General features: G+C 48.3%; 1 protein-coding gene across 3 annotated transcripts; it reads left to right on the forward strand.

Annotated features, from left to right (window-relative positions):
- Positions 1-281: 281 nt before the first annotated feature.
- On the forward strand, positions 282-14,833 carry USF1 (upstream transcription factor 1). Of its 3 annotated transcripts, none has more exons than XM_081174399.1 (11): positions 282-497; positions 3,878-3,965; positions 5,268-5,317; positions 5,546-5,664; positions 7,308-7,409; positions 8,584-8,782; positions 9,273-9,360; positions 9,549-9,607; positions 11,179-11,273; positions 12,355-12,483; positions 13,786-14,833. In XM_081174399.1, exons 2-11 carry the CDS (start codon positions 3,958-3,960, stop codon positions 13,870-13,872), a joined length of 936 nt encoding a protein of 311 aa, XP_081030525.1. In that variant the 5' UTR covers positions 282-497; positions 3,878-3,957; the 3' UTR covers positions 13,873-14,833. The 3 variants fall into 3 exon arrangements, with proteins under 3 accessions (XP_081030525.1, XP_081030527.1, XP_081030526.1); XM_081174401.1 differs by having other exon boundaries at positions 5,552-5,664; XM_081174400.1 differs by lacking the exon at positions 282-497 and adding an exon at positions 2,660-2,788.
- Positions 14,834-15,133: the final 300 nt, after the last annotated feature.

Consider the following 15,133-nt stretch of genomic DNA (forward strand, 5'->3'; position numbering starts at 1 on the left):
CCCCACTCATGGCATTGCATAACATAAGTGAATTTAAAAACACTTCTCTCATGGTCTACCTGCACTATACGTAAGTGCAGATGACCAAGAGCCGCTCCAGGACGGCGCTGGCGAGAAGAGAAAGACCCGAGCCGCCATCCTCCCCCCCCTCCCTCCCCAAAATGACGCCGGCGAGAAACGAAGGCCCGAGTCCCTCCCTAAGATGGCGCCTGTAAGAAAAAAAAATGGCCGGATCCCTCCCTAAGATGGCGGCGGCCGGAAGCGGCGGCCTTTCCCCTCATATCGTTTCCAGCCGCGACGCCCCGGGTCCAGGAACCAAGCTCGGCGAGGCGGGGCTTGCGCCGCCTGCCGTGGTTGCCTCCCCATCGAGCTGTATGGGCGGCGGCGGCGACGACGTAGAAGAGAGGCAGAGAGGACGGAAGAGAAAGGCTCCGCGGTGCGCATGCGCCGATCTCCATGGAGAGACAAGGGGGCGAGAGAGACGGAGGGGAGGCCAGGTAAACAGTCGCCCGCCCCCCAACCCCACCTCTGGCAAAGGAGGAGGAGGGGATAATTCGGGGGGCGGGCGGGGGACAGGATAGGGTTGGACGGTTGGAGGCTCCGTGGTGCGGGAGGCGGCGGGGGACAGCAATGAGGAGGGGCGCAGGATTGGGCCCGGGGTGGGGGGCGGGTGCTCGGGTGGGTGTCTTTCTGGCCTCAGTTTCTCAAGGCGAGGCGGCTCTTCAGACGAGACTGGGCGGGGCTTCTCCCACAGAAGCTCCTCCCCATTCCCAGGCCTCTCCCGATATCTCTTGCTTTTTTGGGACTTCACACGTGCGAGGCCTGCTTTTATTATTATGGGCTCGTGTCCAGCTCAGTTGCACTTGGGGATGTCAAGTGAGCCAAGTCAGTTTGTTTCGTTGGGGCTGCTCTGGGTGTGACTAACGTTTAAGTAAGCAAGCTATTACCACGACGGCTCTTATGATCACTACCGTCATGTTGTTGTGAGTTTCGTCGGCTCCAATCCAAAGGGTGACTAACGCTGGGTGCATGCTTTCTCTCTCTCTCGTTGTTATTATTTGCATTGGTCTGCTCTTGAGGGTGGCTATGGTTGAGTGCAGCCGAGTATTACTACTGCTACTTCTATTCCCGTCAACAGTTTTATTGGGTCTATTCTGAATGTGACTAACGTTGGGTGCAAGCTGCTGGTGGTGGTGAATGCAGCACTGCGGTCCTTATCTCAGACCCTCCTTCAAGTGCTTCTCCCCCATGAGATGTCCAGAGGGTGGAATAGGGCTTTTCAGTGGTGGCTCCCTGCTTGTGGAATGTTCTCCCCAGAGCACCAGACAGAAATGTAACTTTTTTTACCTGGGCTTTTGGCCCTTAATTTGAGGGGTTCTAAGTACTTGTGGCTTCTCTTAGTGGCACAGGATCCATAAGGCCTGCCCTTTGTTTTGTATGGATGTGGTTTTTTTAATTATTTGGTTTGTTGTAACAGGTTTTAATGTTTATACTGTGTTGTAACTCACTTTTGTGAGTAAAGTAGTTAATAAATATAAATATTGTTTATTTTGTTAGCTGCACAACATGGTCCCTAAGTTACCCACAATCAGGTTTTAAAAACATACAAAATATTAGTGTTGCTATACTAATAACAACAGTGAGTACCAACGCATGTGCTGCTATATAATATTTATAGCATTACAACACCTGTGTATTGTGTACAGTATCTTAGAGTTTCATTGGCAAAAATGAATAAACATGTAGTAAAACAACATCATTGATAGAAGGCAGCTTCCTTCTTGTATGAACACAGGAAGGTACAGTGGTGCCCCGCAAGATGAATGCCTCGCAAGACGAAAAACTCGCTAGACGAAAGGGTTTTCCGTTTTTGCGTTGCTTCGCTAGACGAATTTCCCTATGGGCTTGCTTCACAAGACGAAAACGTCTTGCGCTTTTTTTTAAAGCCACTTGAAGAGGCGCAGTTGCGACGGACCGTGCTTCGCAAAACGAAAAGACTCACGGAACGAATTCTTTTTGTCTTGCGAGGCACCACTGTATGCATCATTCAAGCTTGGTTGCCATCAGCTCGGAGGATCAAAGGAGTGGCGTGACTTTGTGGGTTGTTGCTTTCCTTGGAAAAGCTGCACGTCTAACCCCCACCTGTGTGATGCAGTGTAAGAAACTGGGATAGAAAAGCTTGGAGCCAAATGGCTTCTGGGACCTGCGTTGTTAATGCATGTTTAATTTAGTGTTTACAATAAAAAAATATTGGTACCATACTTCAGTTTTCAAAACATGCTTTATTGTTAATATCCTTAACATATACTTTGAGGCTTCAAAGCACTTACATTTCAGTAATCCTTGAGTGTTGGCCAGGCGCAAAAAAACGGCGCCTAGATGTTTTGAGGAGCTCACAAACGGAGAATCGTTAGGTGCAAAATGCGCCTGGCGCCTTACTAATTTCGAACCCTGGTATGATGTGTATGGAATCTGATCCCTACACCACCCTGCCTTCTTTAAATATCTGTGTGAGTGTTTATATAGTGCTATCGGTGTATATAGCCCTCTGCAGGGGAGCATAAAATGGGAAAGGTTGCTGCCCTGATAAGCTTACAATCTAAAATTTAAAAGTGATGATGGGATGCAAGAGAAGTGCCTCCTCTCGTTCCGAGTTGTGGGGTTGTGTTGAGTGCAGGTCAGTCTGAACCATGGTGCCATCACTGTACATGACACTTCACGGAAATGCACATAATATTTAAAAACCCAAGGACTGGATGGGTCCCCACCCGAAGGACATTGCAAACTAGTAAGTGTTCATATGAGTGGTTAGAGCAATAAGACGTTTGTCTCCATTGGTTGCTCTTTTCCCTCCCCTCTGGTGCCCGGGGGAGGAAGTTTGTGATGCAAATTGATCCCTATAATTTAATGTACCTTCTCACCGTCTGCACTTGTGGGATGTCCGTAATCTCTGTTACTGATTTATTTAGACAGTACATGGGATGCCCATAGCTAAGTGGTAGAGCACAGCCCTCGTTGGGCTGGGAAAGACCTGTCTGAATTTTGCCACAGTGGGTGTAGAGCAGGATGAATAAAAGCAAGTTCTTCTTTACATAACACGTAGTTAAACTGTGGAACTCCCTCCCATAGGACACAGTGATGGCTACCAACTTGAATAGCTTTAAAAGAGGATTGAAAAAATTCATGCCACAGATACACATGTAGCAGTTATTTCCAGGTTAGGCTGCTGTAAGGTGCTCTACATAGGGCTACCCTTGAGAAAGGTCTGAAATTTGCAATTGGTCCCAGAAAATTAGGAGTGCTGCTGGGAACTTGGTTGCATGATACATCAGTTGCAATGCCTCACAGTTCGTTGCCTGGCTCAGTACAAGGTACTGGTTTTTACCTTTAAGTGCATCTCCACCCTGTGAACCAGCTTGCGGGGTGGTTTCTGCATCCCTGTGAGGCATGTGGAAACTAAGGACCTGGGATAGAGCATCTTCATCAGTGGTGCCCAGGCCGAACATTGGAAGATCCATCTTTCCACTTAAAGCCTTTTAGTGACAAGTCGAAATGCTTTCTGGGCATTTCATGGAAATTCTTCTAGCTTTTGACTGTTCAGCTTGTTGGTCCTTTTGCTTTTTGCATTAAGGATGGCCAGATTTGTTTGGTGCTTCTGTTCTTAGAATTCTGAGCCTCCCAGGCAATTCCATAATAGTGGAAATAAATGAATATTACAGAGAGCTTTTTTAACCAAAAGCTAAAATCTGAAAGCACTCTGGGGCACTGAAATTAGGGCAAAATTGCTTAGCTTTGGTAATAGCATTATTATTAGTGTGTGAGAAAATGCAGCAGAATGATAGGCATCATCTTCACGAATCTGTGTTTTTCTTCCCAGGATCTGGATGAAGCAGCTGTGAAGCAGTGGAAGACTAAAAACCCAGGCATCTGTCTTCTGATGCATAGTGGAGTGAAGAAATGAAGGGGTGAGAGAGAGAGGATGCCTCTGAATATATTTTGCTTCCGGGGGGGGGGAGCAGTGGGGGGTGGCTCTTAGTCTCAGGCCCTGCTTGGGGGCTTCCTGGGGGTATCTTCGTTGCTTCAGGGTGCTAGCCACAGGGCTCTTCTTATGAGAGTGAGTGAATGCCCCCACAAGTTTCTGAGATAAATTCTGTTTGTAAACAATAGCAGGGCTATTAGGCCTAGTGGCTGATAGTTCTCTTTTCCTCCTGCTCCCAGGATAGTTGCCCTGCCAGGGAGTCCAGCATCCTGGGGCCAAACAAAAGATTCTGTCGAACCCACAAGCAGGCCTCCCCTCATTCATCCTCAGCCAAAAGGCATATTGCCTCTCTCCTTGAAGGATTGGACAGATTCATGGAGCATAAGGCTATAAATGGCTTCTATTTTTTTTTATAAGATATTTATTAACGATTTTAAAGAATTCAAACAATACAACATTTTTAAATCAGAAAAAATAAAAAATAAAATAAAAAAGAAACATAGAAAACATACAAAAATACAGATAAGAAATGCATAGAAAAAACATAAAAGAGAAAATACTTCATTTTCTTAACTATCGCTTTCATAACCCTCTTTCATGACTCCCTCACGTCTCCCTTTTCTGTTTCCCTGATTACAAAATCATATTCCGCAATACTTCACCTTCTTTTAAAAGTTATTTTAAATTATATACTTCAACAAGTATGTCTCCAATTTTACCTCTTGTTATCAAACATTTAGATATATTTGACATAATATTATTCAAGTTTCATCTTTGTTCTTAAGGCTATAAATGGCTTCTAGCCAGGAAGGCTATGCTCTGCCTCCATGGTCAGAGCCACAGGAAGGAGGAGTGCTCTTGAGCTCAGGTCCTGCTTGCCTAACCTCCCTCACAGGGTTGTTGGGAGGAGAAAGTGGGGTGGGGGGAGAAGTATGTGCTCCACCTTGAGCTCCTTTGAGGAGAAGTGGGATGTAAATGTAACAAATACATAAAATAAATTACGTTGCACTTTCTGATACTGTTTTAAAATGCTGTAAGCCCCCTTCAGTCCCAACGTGAGAGCAAGGCGAGATATAAACACATTAAATAGCATTAGCCTCCAAGGTCTGGTGCATGGGGAGCAGGGTGTCTGCTGAAGGTCTCTTCTAAATAAGGGAGCCCCTCCCTCCTTCTGTAGCTGCCCACCCTCGAGAAAGAAGCAGAAAGGCGGGTGCACACAGCCCAAATACTGTCTCGGGGCTCCTGGGTTCTCTCCTCATTTGCCTTCCTTTTTTCTCTTTCTTGGCAGACAGCAGAAAGCAGTAGAGACGGAAGAGGGCACTGTGCAAATCCAGGAAGGTGAGCACCCACCCACACCTGCTGCTCTTGCTTCCGGCCTCCCACTCCCCAAAAGCTAAACGGTGATCTGCTAGTGGAGATTCCCCTCCACTCCCTTCTAATCTTCTGGAACAGTGCTCCGCTGGTTGTGCGGGTGGGTGGAGAATGTTCCTGCCTGGGCAACGCTTAATGAGCAAATGTGTCCATCTCTCTTCCCTGGGCGGCATCCCCTTCCCTTCTTTCCTTAAGGGGCAGTGGCGACAGGCGAAGATCCCACCAGTGTGGCCATTGCTAGCATTCAATCAGCTGCTACCTTCCCAGATCCCAACATCAAATATGTCTTCCGGACAGAAAATGGGGGCACTCAGGTAAGACACTTAATCGAATCCCCCTCGTGCCGCTGGTTTTGTTTCCTTTGGGGTGGGTTGGTGGGTGTGAAGTATAGTGGCTCTGTTATTCCTTGACAGTCAGAGGCAGCAGTACCCCCGCAAAAGCCACAAGAAGGGAAAATATTCTTGTGCTTGTCTCCTGCTTGCGGGTTTCTTCACAAGCATTTGGTTGGCCACTGCAAGAACAGGATGTTGGACTAGATGGACCGTTGGCCTGATCCAGTACTGTTATTCTCATGTTCTTCCCACTATCTATTCTCTCTACGTCACCCCTAACTCAGCACACACACCCCATCTCGTGTCCCAGCATTTCTGAAAAATAGACTAAAACAGCAGGTGTTCATAAAAATGGGGATGGGTCGCCTGTGTTGCCTTGTCCAGTGTGTCCAGAGGTATGTGGAAGACCCCCATCTTTGCTTTGCTGAAGTGCTCCATCCTTCCACCTTCTGGAAGTCCAAGGTGACCAAAGCATAAAGAGACTTAGCACAGGGTATCTCCCTGTCTCTGGCATGCAGGGACTTGTACCCTCTCAGGCTGGTCCTGCCAGCCCCTTCATTAGCCTGGCCTGTGTGTTCCCCCTTGTATGCATGAGCTGCCTCTTGTGCAAATGCAGTTATGGGGGCATCCCGGGACTGCATCCTGGAGAAAGAGGCCAAGCCAAATGGTTTGCAATGGTCCTGCTAGCTCTTGGGGTTATTTCCAGCAAGGCTCAGGGAAGTGATGGGGGTCTTAATTTTTAAAGAAAAATACCATACTTTTCCGTGTATAAGACTAGGTTTTTTTACTCTAAAATAATGTTAAAAAATGGGGGTCGTCTTCTACATGGGGGTCATATTCCCCCATTTTCATAAATTTGAGTCCCCCAAAATAGGGGTTGTGTTGTACACAGAAAAATACAGTACATTTGTAATATCCCAGCCCCTCCTTCAAAATGCTCAGCATGGTGTAGATGTTTCTGCTCCCCTGCACATTTGGGAAGGGCCATAACTCAGTTGTAGAACATGTGCTTTGCATGCAGAAGGTCCCAGATTTAATTCCTGGCTGAATCTGCAGGCAAGGTTGGGAAGGACCCTTTCCTGAAACTCTGAAGAGCTGCTGCTAGTCAGTTTAGACAGTACAGTCGTACCTTGGTTGCCGAACGCCTTGGAACTCGTATGTTTCGGCTCCCGAACGATCAAAAACCGGAAGTGAGTGTTCCGGTTTTGGAATGATTTTCAGAAGCTGAACATCTGGCATGGCTTCCATGGCTTCTGATTGGCTGCAGGGTGTTCCTGCAGCCAATCGAAAGCCATGCCTTGATTTTCGAACAGTTCCAGAAGTCGAATGGACTCCCGGAACGGATTCTGTTTTAGAACCAAGGTACGACTGTACTGAGCTACATGGACCAAATGGCATGACTCAGTGTAAGGCAACTTTCTATGTTCCCCCCTTGCAAGAAAGTAGCTAGGTGAAATCATGTGTCATAGGCTCACCCAGTCAACCTCATGGTTCAGCAGGACTCTGAACCTGCGTTTTCTGGCTGGAGCTGATGAGGGTTTGGAGGGGGGCAGATTGGCAAAGGCTGTTCTCACCACTAAGCACTTGCTCTGTTAACAATGTCCCCCCTTTGCTCTTTTCACCAGCTGATGTACAGAGTGATTCAGGTAGCTGAGGGGCAGCTGGATGGGCAGACCGAGGGGACTGGGGCTATCAGCGGTTATCCTGCAACGCAGTCCATGACACAGGTGGGTTCTGCTGAGTCAGCGGAGGAAATGGTGACATTGCCAATCTGCTCTATGCAGTCATCCTTTCTGGCTGAGCTGTTAGCTCTGCTCCTCTGGCCCCGGATGGTTTGTGGCTGATGAAACAGGCTCCTTGAGGCTTATGGGCAGGAGGTGGATATTCTGCAGGCACATTCACCCCAATTCTGCAGCTTGAATAACTTAGGTACGGCTGCATGTAGTTAGTGCATTTGCAGCATTCAGCATCTGCTAGTCAATACGTAGGGCCAAAGGGTGATTCCAGGTGGGGCTTAATTCATAAATGGGTTGTTGAGATCTTGCAAACAGGTCATTGGCAAGAGAAGTTTTTCTTCTTACTGGGTTTTCCCTGGAAATAGTATATCTGAACTAAAATAGGGGGTGGGGATACAGGCTGGCATATTTTCGCTGTTTATATTGTGTGGACTCTCAAAATCTTGCAGGCATGTGGCACCCCCAGACCAACAGAAAGAGCCCTCCTGGAAGCACCCAAAGAGTGACAAGGAATCCTTCTTAGCTCCTCCCCTTCCCTTTGGCTTTTCCATAGCTCATAAGGACTAGAAGCTTGTTTCATAAAACCAGGCTGCTGAATATCAAATAACTGCCTCTGCCCCTCACTTCTTGCATCTAAGGTACCTTTGAAGGTATAAGCAGCTCAATCCAGGCAGTTGTGATGCTGTTGGGGTGTTTGTGAAGGGTATCACTGGATCACGTTCCTCAATTTTGTTGCATTAATTCAACTAAATAAGTTTTAATTGGATTTTGGAAAACAAATGTACAATTAATCGCTACTGTTTTGAATTTTGTGTGTGTTATCTTCGCCAGTGGGTTGTCCAAACTTCTGTTTTGAATGATGCTTTTATAGAGTAGGGTAGAGTGAGACTAGGGATGAGTTTATGAAACCAAGGGGGTGGTTGCCTGAGAAGATTTTGGAACCACTGTGCTAGACTGAAGGTTGTGAACCCTCCTGCGCTGATTTTGCACTTGTGCCTTGGGCTTCAATACACAAGCAATGTAGGAAGAGCATCTCAAGGGAGGAGCATCCTGAGAGAATAACACCATTCTCTCTCTCTCTGTCTTTGCCTGAGATGGATACCTGCCCAAATATTTGTTGAGGTAGATGTATCTGAAGGAGGCTCCTCTCTTCTCCTCCTCCCAGGCTGTCATCCAGGGCGCATTCACCAGCGAAGATGCCGTCGAGACAGAAGCTGCAACCACGGAGACGCACTACACGTACTACCCTGCCACTGCAGTGGCTGACACCAGCACATCTGCCGGGGCAGGGACCACAGCCACAGCCGTGGTGACGACCCAGAACTCAGATGCCCTGCTGGGGCAAGCGACGCCAACTGGCACAGGTCAGTTGGGTTGGGCTACCTGCGAGACAACTAGAGCCACCCCTCCCCTCCCCTTCCCAGGAGCCAGCTGGCAAGTTCAACTTACTTAGCCCCTTTCCCTGGGAAATGGAGTTGCTCCCACCTCTGTGCTCGCTACAGATTTTCCATGTCAAGATGGAGCCGTTTTGGCCATCTCAGGTTGTGCAAATGAATCGGAACGACGTTGCGCATCTAAAACTGTTGTCGCAGAGCACGAGTGGTGAAGTTAGGAGTCTAGGTTACACAGGTTGGACACAGATTTCGGGAAACAAGCTCCCATTTCTATAGCTCGGGGAAACCCAGTTTCAGATGTGAAGGTGCTACGCAGTCATGTTATTATCCTCACCACCACCACTTTTCCCACCCACCCCTTTAGAACTAGAGCAGCTTGGCCACCTGTTTGGTTTCATGGGAGCTCCTTCAGAGCTGTGCTGCTCTTCTCTACAACTCTGTCTTGTTTTGAATTGCACAGGGCAGTTTTTTGTCATGATGTCGCCACAGGAGGTTCTGCAAAGTGGGACACAGAGGTCCATTGCACCCAGGACTCACCCTTACTCACCGTGAGTGCTCTCTTTCCCTGTCACATACCAGTCTCTAAAGTTCCTCTTTTATTCGGGGGTGGGGCACAGTTTCCCTGAGTGTCCGATGGCTTCCCAGCCTGGAAGGGGGGCTCCTGAGGGTCTCCTCCTGTCTCTGAAAATCTGAAGGGGAAACCCAGTGCCAAACTCTGTGTTTTTGACTCCATTAGGAAGTCTGAAGCTCCACGAACGACCCGAGATGAGAAACGTCGGGCGCAGCACAATGAAGGTGAGTGGGAACTGTTTTGCTAACAAACGTGATCCTTGAATTTAGCCACGCTGTTCCATGAGGAGAGGTTGCTTGGAGTGCTGACTGCCTTGCAACCCTCTGTAGGAGGATCTTCTTGCAGGGCGTACTGCAGCCTTGCAATCTGTTCAGCATCTTGAAAGAGACTGGTCCACATCCCACATTTCTAGTATGCCAGTCATTCTTCCACTTCATGCTCAATTATTATTTTGTTTGAATTCTTAGCAGGTCTGAGACCTTGTATGTATTGAGATAGATTTGCGCACAACAGAAATATTTAAGAAGAAGAAAATTCATGTGAAACCAGACAGTATTTGTGGCCTGTTCTCCAGCCAGAAAGACTACCAGAGCAGTTTACATACTCAAAACAAGGCAGTCCGTGCCCGCAGGCTCACAATCTAGAAACACAAGGGAAAGGGAGCAGACTTGGTGATGTATTCTACATGTGCCATGGCTTCCAAACTAGGCTTGTACTTCTCCATATGCTCTGAATCCTACCACCTTTGGTGCTGCCTTCCTTCTCCTCTTCATTTCGGAAAGTAAAGTTGGGTGGTGGTAAAGTTTGCTGGGCTCTAGGTTTAACACAGCAGCAATGTGCTCCTGTGCACCAGAGGATCTCCCCTGTCTGAAGTAATTTGGTGAGGGCAGCAATGGCCAAGGTTGACTGGTATGGTTTTAGTGATGAATTGCTCTTTCCTAGCTGCTGTACTTACTGCCTCTTGCAATTTTTAATTATTTGTTTTAACGGTTGACAACCCAGTTTCTTTCTCTTTTTCCTTTTGAAGTTAAAGGAGAGTCGTGTTCTCTCTCCTGACCCCCATATATACTATCTTGCTCACAACCTCTTCAGCATACCCTGTTTCTCCCCCACTGCATCTATTATCTTGTCTGGTATGTTCTAAAAAAAGAGAAAGCCTCTAAAGAAATCCTCTAAGGGTGTAAAGATGTCACTGCATATGCCACTATATATTCACATCTCATCGTCCAGGGATTTTATTCTGAGTTCTAAAGTATTTCCAACACTGGCTAAAATTCTGGAAAAACTAGTAAGGCCGTTTGAAGCGTTTGAGTTGTGTTCAGTTGCAGGTAATAATTGTCAAGAGGTGGGACCCGGCTGGCCACCTTAAATGGAGAGTTGTGTTTGTAGAATGACCGGTGGTAGGCCAGGAGGCAGGGAGTCATTTTGGGCTGGCCAAAAGGCTCTTCTTGAGGAATACCGAGTGCTTTTTCACAAAGGGCATAGCTAAACTATGGAACTGACTCCCGCAGCAGGCAGTAACGGCCACCAAATTGTATGACTGGACAAGAGGATTGGACAAATTCATGGAGGAGAAGGCTACGAATGGGTACTCAGCATGATAGTGATGCTGGGAGGCTGTCATGATTTCAAATACCAGTTGCTAGAAACCACAGGAATGGAGAGTACTCTTTTGTTTGCAAGTTTCACAGAGGCATTTGGTTGGCGGCTGTGAGAACAGCATGCTGGAGTAGATGGGCCCTTGGTCTCATCCAGCAGGCTCTGTTTATGATGTTTATCTTTCCATCTCTTCCAGTGGAGCGCAGGCGCAGGGACAAGATCAACAACTGGATTGTGCAGCTGTCTAAGATTATCCCTGACTGTTCCATGGAGAACACCAAGTCTGGGCAGGTAAGGGGGCTTGAACTGGCCTTCTGTAGGAGCAGAGACAGTCTGGGCCTAGTTTCAGAAAGGCCCCAGCAGGGTGCCAGCCCTTGACTTCAGGCTCGCTCAGTGTCAGCTGATGCATCTGTGAAGCTGCTTGCCATTCTAATTTCCACAGTACTTGATGCCATGTTGACTTCACCAGGGTTTTCTGGGTAATCTTAAAATGGTGGACACATCACTGAGGGATCAAAAAGGCCAGAAGGGGCGCTGCCTGAGGGAGCTTACCTGAGCTCAGCACCCTCTCAAACATTCTGCCTACCAAACTTCAAAATCTTGTATCCAGAACTCTACTCTGCACATCAAGGAAATCATTCATTTTGGCATTTAGTAACCTATGTTGGTGTCCATATCAAGCAGTCTGTATGCATGTGCATGGATTAAAAAACATATAGGTGCAAAACAGGAGCCGTTGGGTGAAGCAGCAGCCATCAGTTGCTTTGGATGCCTTGTAAAAGCAGACCTGTTTGCCCAGACTTTCCCTGACCCCAGAATATTGTACCCTGTTTTGTGTGTTTCAATCCCTTTAATGCCTTTTAAAATTCCTTTTTACAAGGTTTGTTGCTGCTGCTTTGTTTGTTTTGGGTTGTATTTTTTCTGTTAATTCTGTTGCTTTTCTGTTGTTCACAACTCAAAGCTTTTTAAAACATGTAAGTGGTTTATAAGAGCTTTTGAATAGAATCATTAAAAAAACGACCCCAGGATCTGTCTTGTCACCCCCCATCAGAAGGAATCCCCTGCTTCCATCTTCACCTGGAATTGTTTGGTTCCCTGTTTGCTCAGGGGTGTCTTTCCTCTCCTACACCTGCCTTAACTTGTTGCAGCACCTGGCAACAAAAGTTGTGCTGGTTTTAACATTTCTAGGCAGGAGGAGGCAGTTTTCCGGTCTTCAAGGAAATAGCACACTGGGATGGGTGGAAGGGGGAGGGGGTTGAAGAGAGAAGGCAGCCATGAGCTGCCAAGTGTTCCCACCTGAAGTGTCAGGGGCTGGTACTACCCTGGAGTCTCCCCCCTGGGCCCCCAGCTCAATCACTCGCTTTCACTGCAGAGCAAAGGAGGGATCCTCTCCAAAGCTTGTGACTACATCCAGGAGCTGCGGCAGAGCAACATTCGTCTCTCTGAGGAGCTGCAGGGCTTGGACCAGCTACAGATGGACAATGAGGTCTTGCGGCAGCAGGTAAGGTTGGCTAGAAATGGGGCGGGGTGTGGGTATTTTTCTACCAGAAGGGGAGAAGTAGTGGGGGAGCTCCTTAAGGGGATGGAACTGGCATGGCAGGGGCTCTTCCAGAAGAGTCTGCCTATTGCTTGCAGCGGTATGTATGTATGTATGGACGCGGGTGGTGCTGTGGGTTAAACCACAGAGCCTAGGACTTGCCGATCAGAAGGTCGGCGGTTCGAATCCCCGTGACGGGGTGAGCTCCCGTTGCTCGGTCCCTGCTCCTGCCAACCTAGCAGTTCGAAAGCACGTCCAAGTGCAAGTAGATAAATAGGTACCGCTCTGGTGGGAAGGTAAACGGCGCTTCTGTGCGCTGCTCTGGTTCGCCAGAAGCAGCTTAGTCATGCTGGCCACATGACCCGGAAGCTGTACACTGGCTCCCTTGGCCAATAAAGCGAGATGAGCGCCACAACCCCAGAGTCAGCCATGACTGGACCTAATGGTCAGGGGACCCTTTACCTTTATGTATGTGTAGGAATATAGGAAGTTGCCTTGTGCGGAGAGAAACCACTCGTCTTTCTAGCTCAGTATTGTCTACACTGACTGGCAGCGATTTCTGGCAGGCGTCTCTCCCTGGAGATGCTACTGGGCATTGAACTTGGGTCCTTCTCAATGCAGAGCAGATGCTCTCCACTGAGCTGCAGCCCTTCCTTTAGCATGTAGGGACATAGGAAGCTGCCATATACTGAGGCAAATCATTGGTCCATCTAGCTCAGTATTGTCTACACTGGATGGCAACAGCAGCTCTCAGGCGTTTGAGGCAGAGGATATTCCCAGCCCTGCCTGCAAATTGAACCTGGAGAGGAATGGCAAACCAAGCTGATGGACTATGCCGTAATGGCAAAACTGACGGGAAGACTCAGAAACTAAGAGGGCAAAAACTCTATAAAAGAATGGGAAAAATTTATAAGCTACTTAAGAGACCACTGTAAGCAGATGGAAACATTGGCAGGATTTTGATTTCACTTGTAGTGCAACAATTACCATGGATAATGTGGATTGATATAATAGAATATGGAAGAATATGCAGTTTTAAATTTTCAAAATGGGACCCAATGGAGAGGGTGGGGGGAAGTCCTGATATTCGGGGGAATCTCTGTATATGGACATATATTTGGATTTTTATAACTTTGTACATGTAAAACCAAATAAAAATGCTTTTTAAAAAAATGATTTCAAATTGAACCTGGGACCTTCTGCATGCAAGGCAGGCACTCTGCCACGGAGCTGAGGCCCTTCCCTGCTTCCTTTCTCCCTCTGCAGGTGGAAGACCTGAAAAACAAGAACCTGATCTTGCGAGCGCAGCTGCGGCAGCACGGCGTGGAGGTCATCATCAAGGACAGCCACTGATAAGCCACCACTGACCAAGGGCCCTCCTCGCCCTCTTCCTCCTCCTCCGGCACAGCAGCCGACGGGGGTCCTGTGCCTCGCCGGTGCTTCCACGCCAGGCCCCTGTCCTTGTTGTACAGACCCAGTGAGCAGCGCTGTTGCTCCCGGGCCAGGGAGCTGGGCTGGGCTCAGCTCAGGACACTTGCCTCTGCCCAGCGCTCTTCCTCACGGCCCGGGACCTGGCTTGCCCCCTTGAGCTTAGACGCTGCCTCTCGACACAGTCCTCTGTCTTGATACGACCCTAATCAGTTCCAGGGTCGCGGCCTTTTCTCTCTTTCTTTCTCTCCTCCCTTTGAACAGCACCTCCCACCTGTGCGCTCGACACACCTCCCGCTGTGTCCGTGCATGCGATATTATGTAGACATGTTGCACGTCCCCCCTTTCTCCCTCGCACCGCCTATAGGCCCTGCCTCCACAGCACTGCCCATCTCCGGGCACTTTACTCTTTGTGAGCGTGGAGAGCTGAGAGTCTTCCTCTCCCCCAACCCTGCTTTGTGGCTCTCCAGCCCAAACCAGCCAGTAGGAGGAAACTTTTACACTGCAGTGACAGCCTCACACGCGCTTCCCCTTCAAGGCTGGCCACCTAGTTCTGCCTCTGGGCTTCCACTCAAACAGCTGCAGGTCTGATGTGGCCCTCAAAACCCTCCCGAGAGTCTGGGCTTGCACTGAAGACAAGCCTGCCACAGCCTCCCCCTTTCTTTGCTCCACACCCTGGAAGGTGATTTAACGTTGCTCTCTTGCCATGGAAGCTGTTTGCCAAGGAGGTGAGTGTGGGTTGAGAGCAGCAGTAGCTGTCCTCCCATCTCAGGTGATTGGACAGCTGGTTGGGGTGATGCTTCTCTCTCTCTCTTTTTTTGTTTTTTCCCCTGGTTTTTTTTTTAAAAATAAGTCTGGATTAAAAAAATAAAGTAACGGAAAAGCAGGGGGTTGTTCTGTCTTCTGGCTTGCGGATGAGTGTCAAGTCTCCTCTTGCAGCAGTAGAGAGGACATTGAGTTTGGCCATGCCAAAATATGGGGCAGTACTGGTGAAGCAGCTGGAGAGATCTCCTGCCCTAGAGCACTGGCCTTGAACTGGTGGGTTGGGATATTGAAGAAGGATATTGACAAGTCGGCACATTTGCGGAAGAGGGCAATCAAACTGATCAAGGTAACAAAGCCTTGTGAAGAATGGCCAAGGGAGTTTGGGGATGTTTTGCCAGAAGATGAGACCGAGAAGTGATGT

The sequence above is a fragment of the Podarcis bocagei genome, assembly GCF_964188305.1.
Source record: "Podarcis bocagei genome assembly, chromosome: 16".
In the NCBI taxonomy this organism is placed as follows: Eukaryota; Metazoa; Chordata; class Lepidosauria; order Squamata; family Lacertidae; genus Podarcis; species Podarcis bocagei.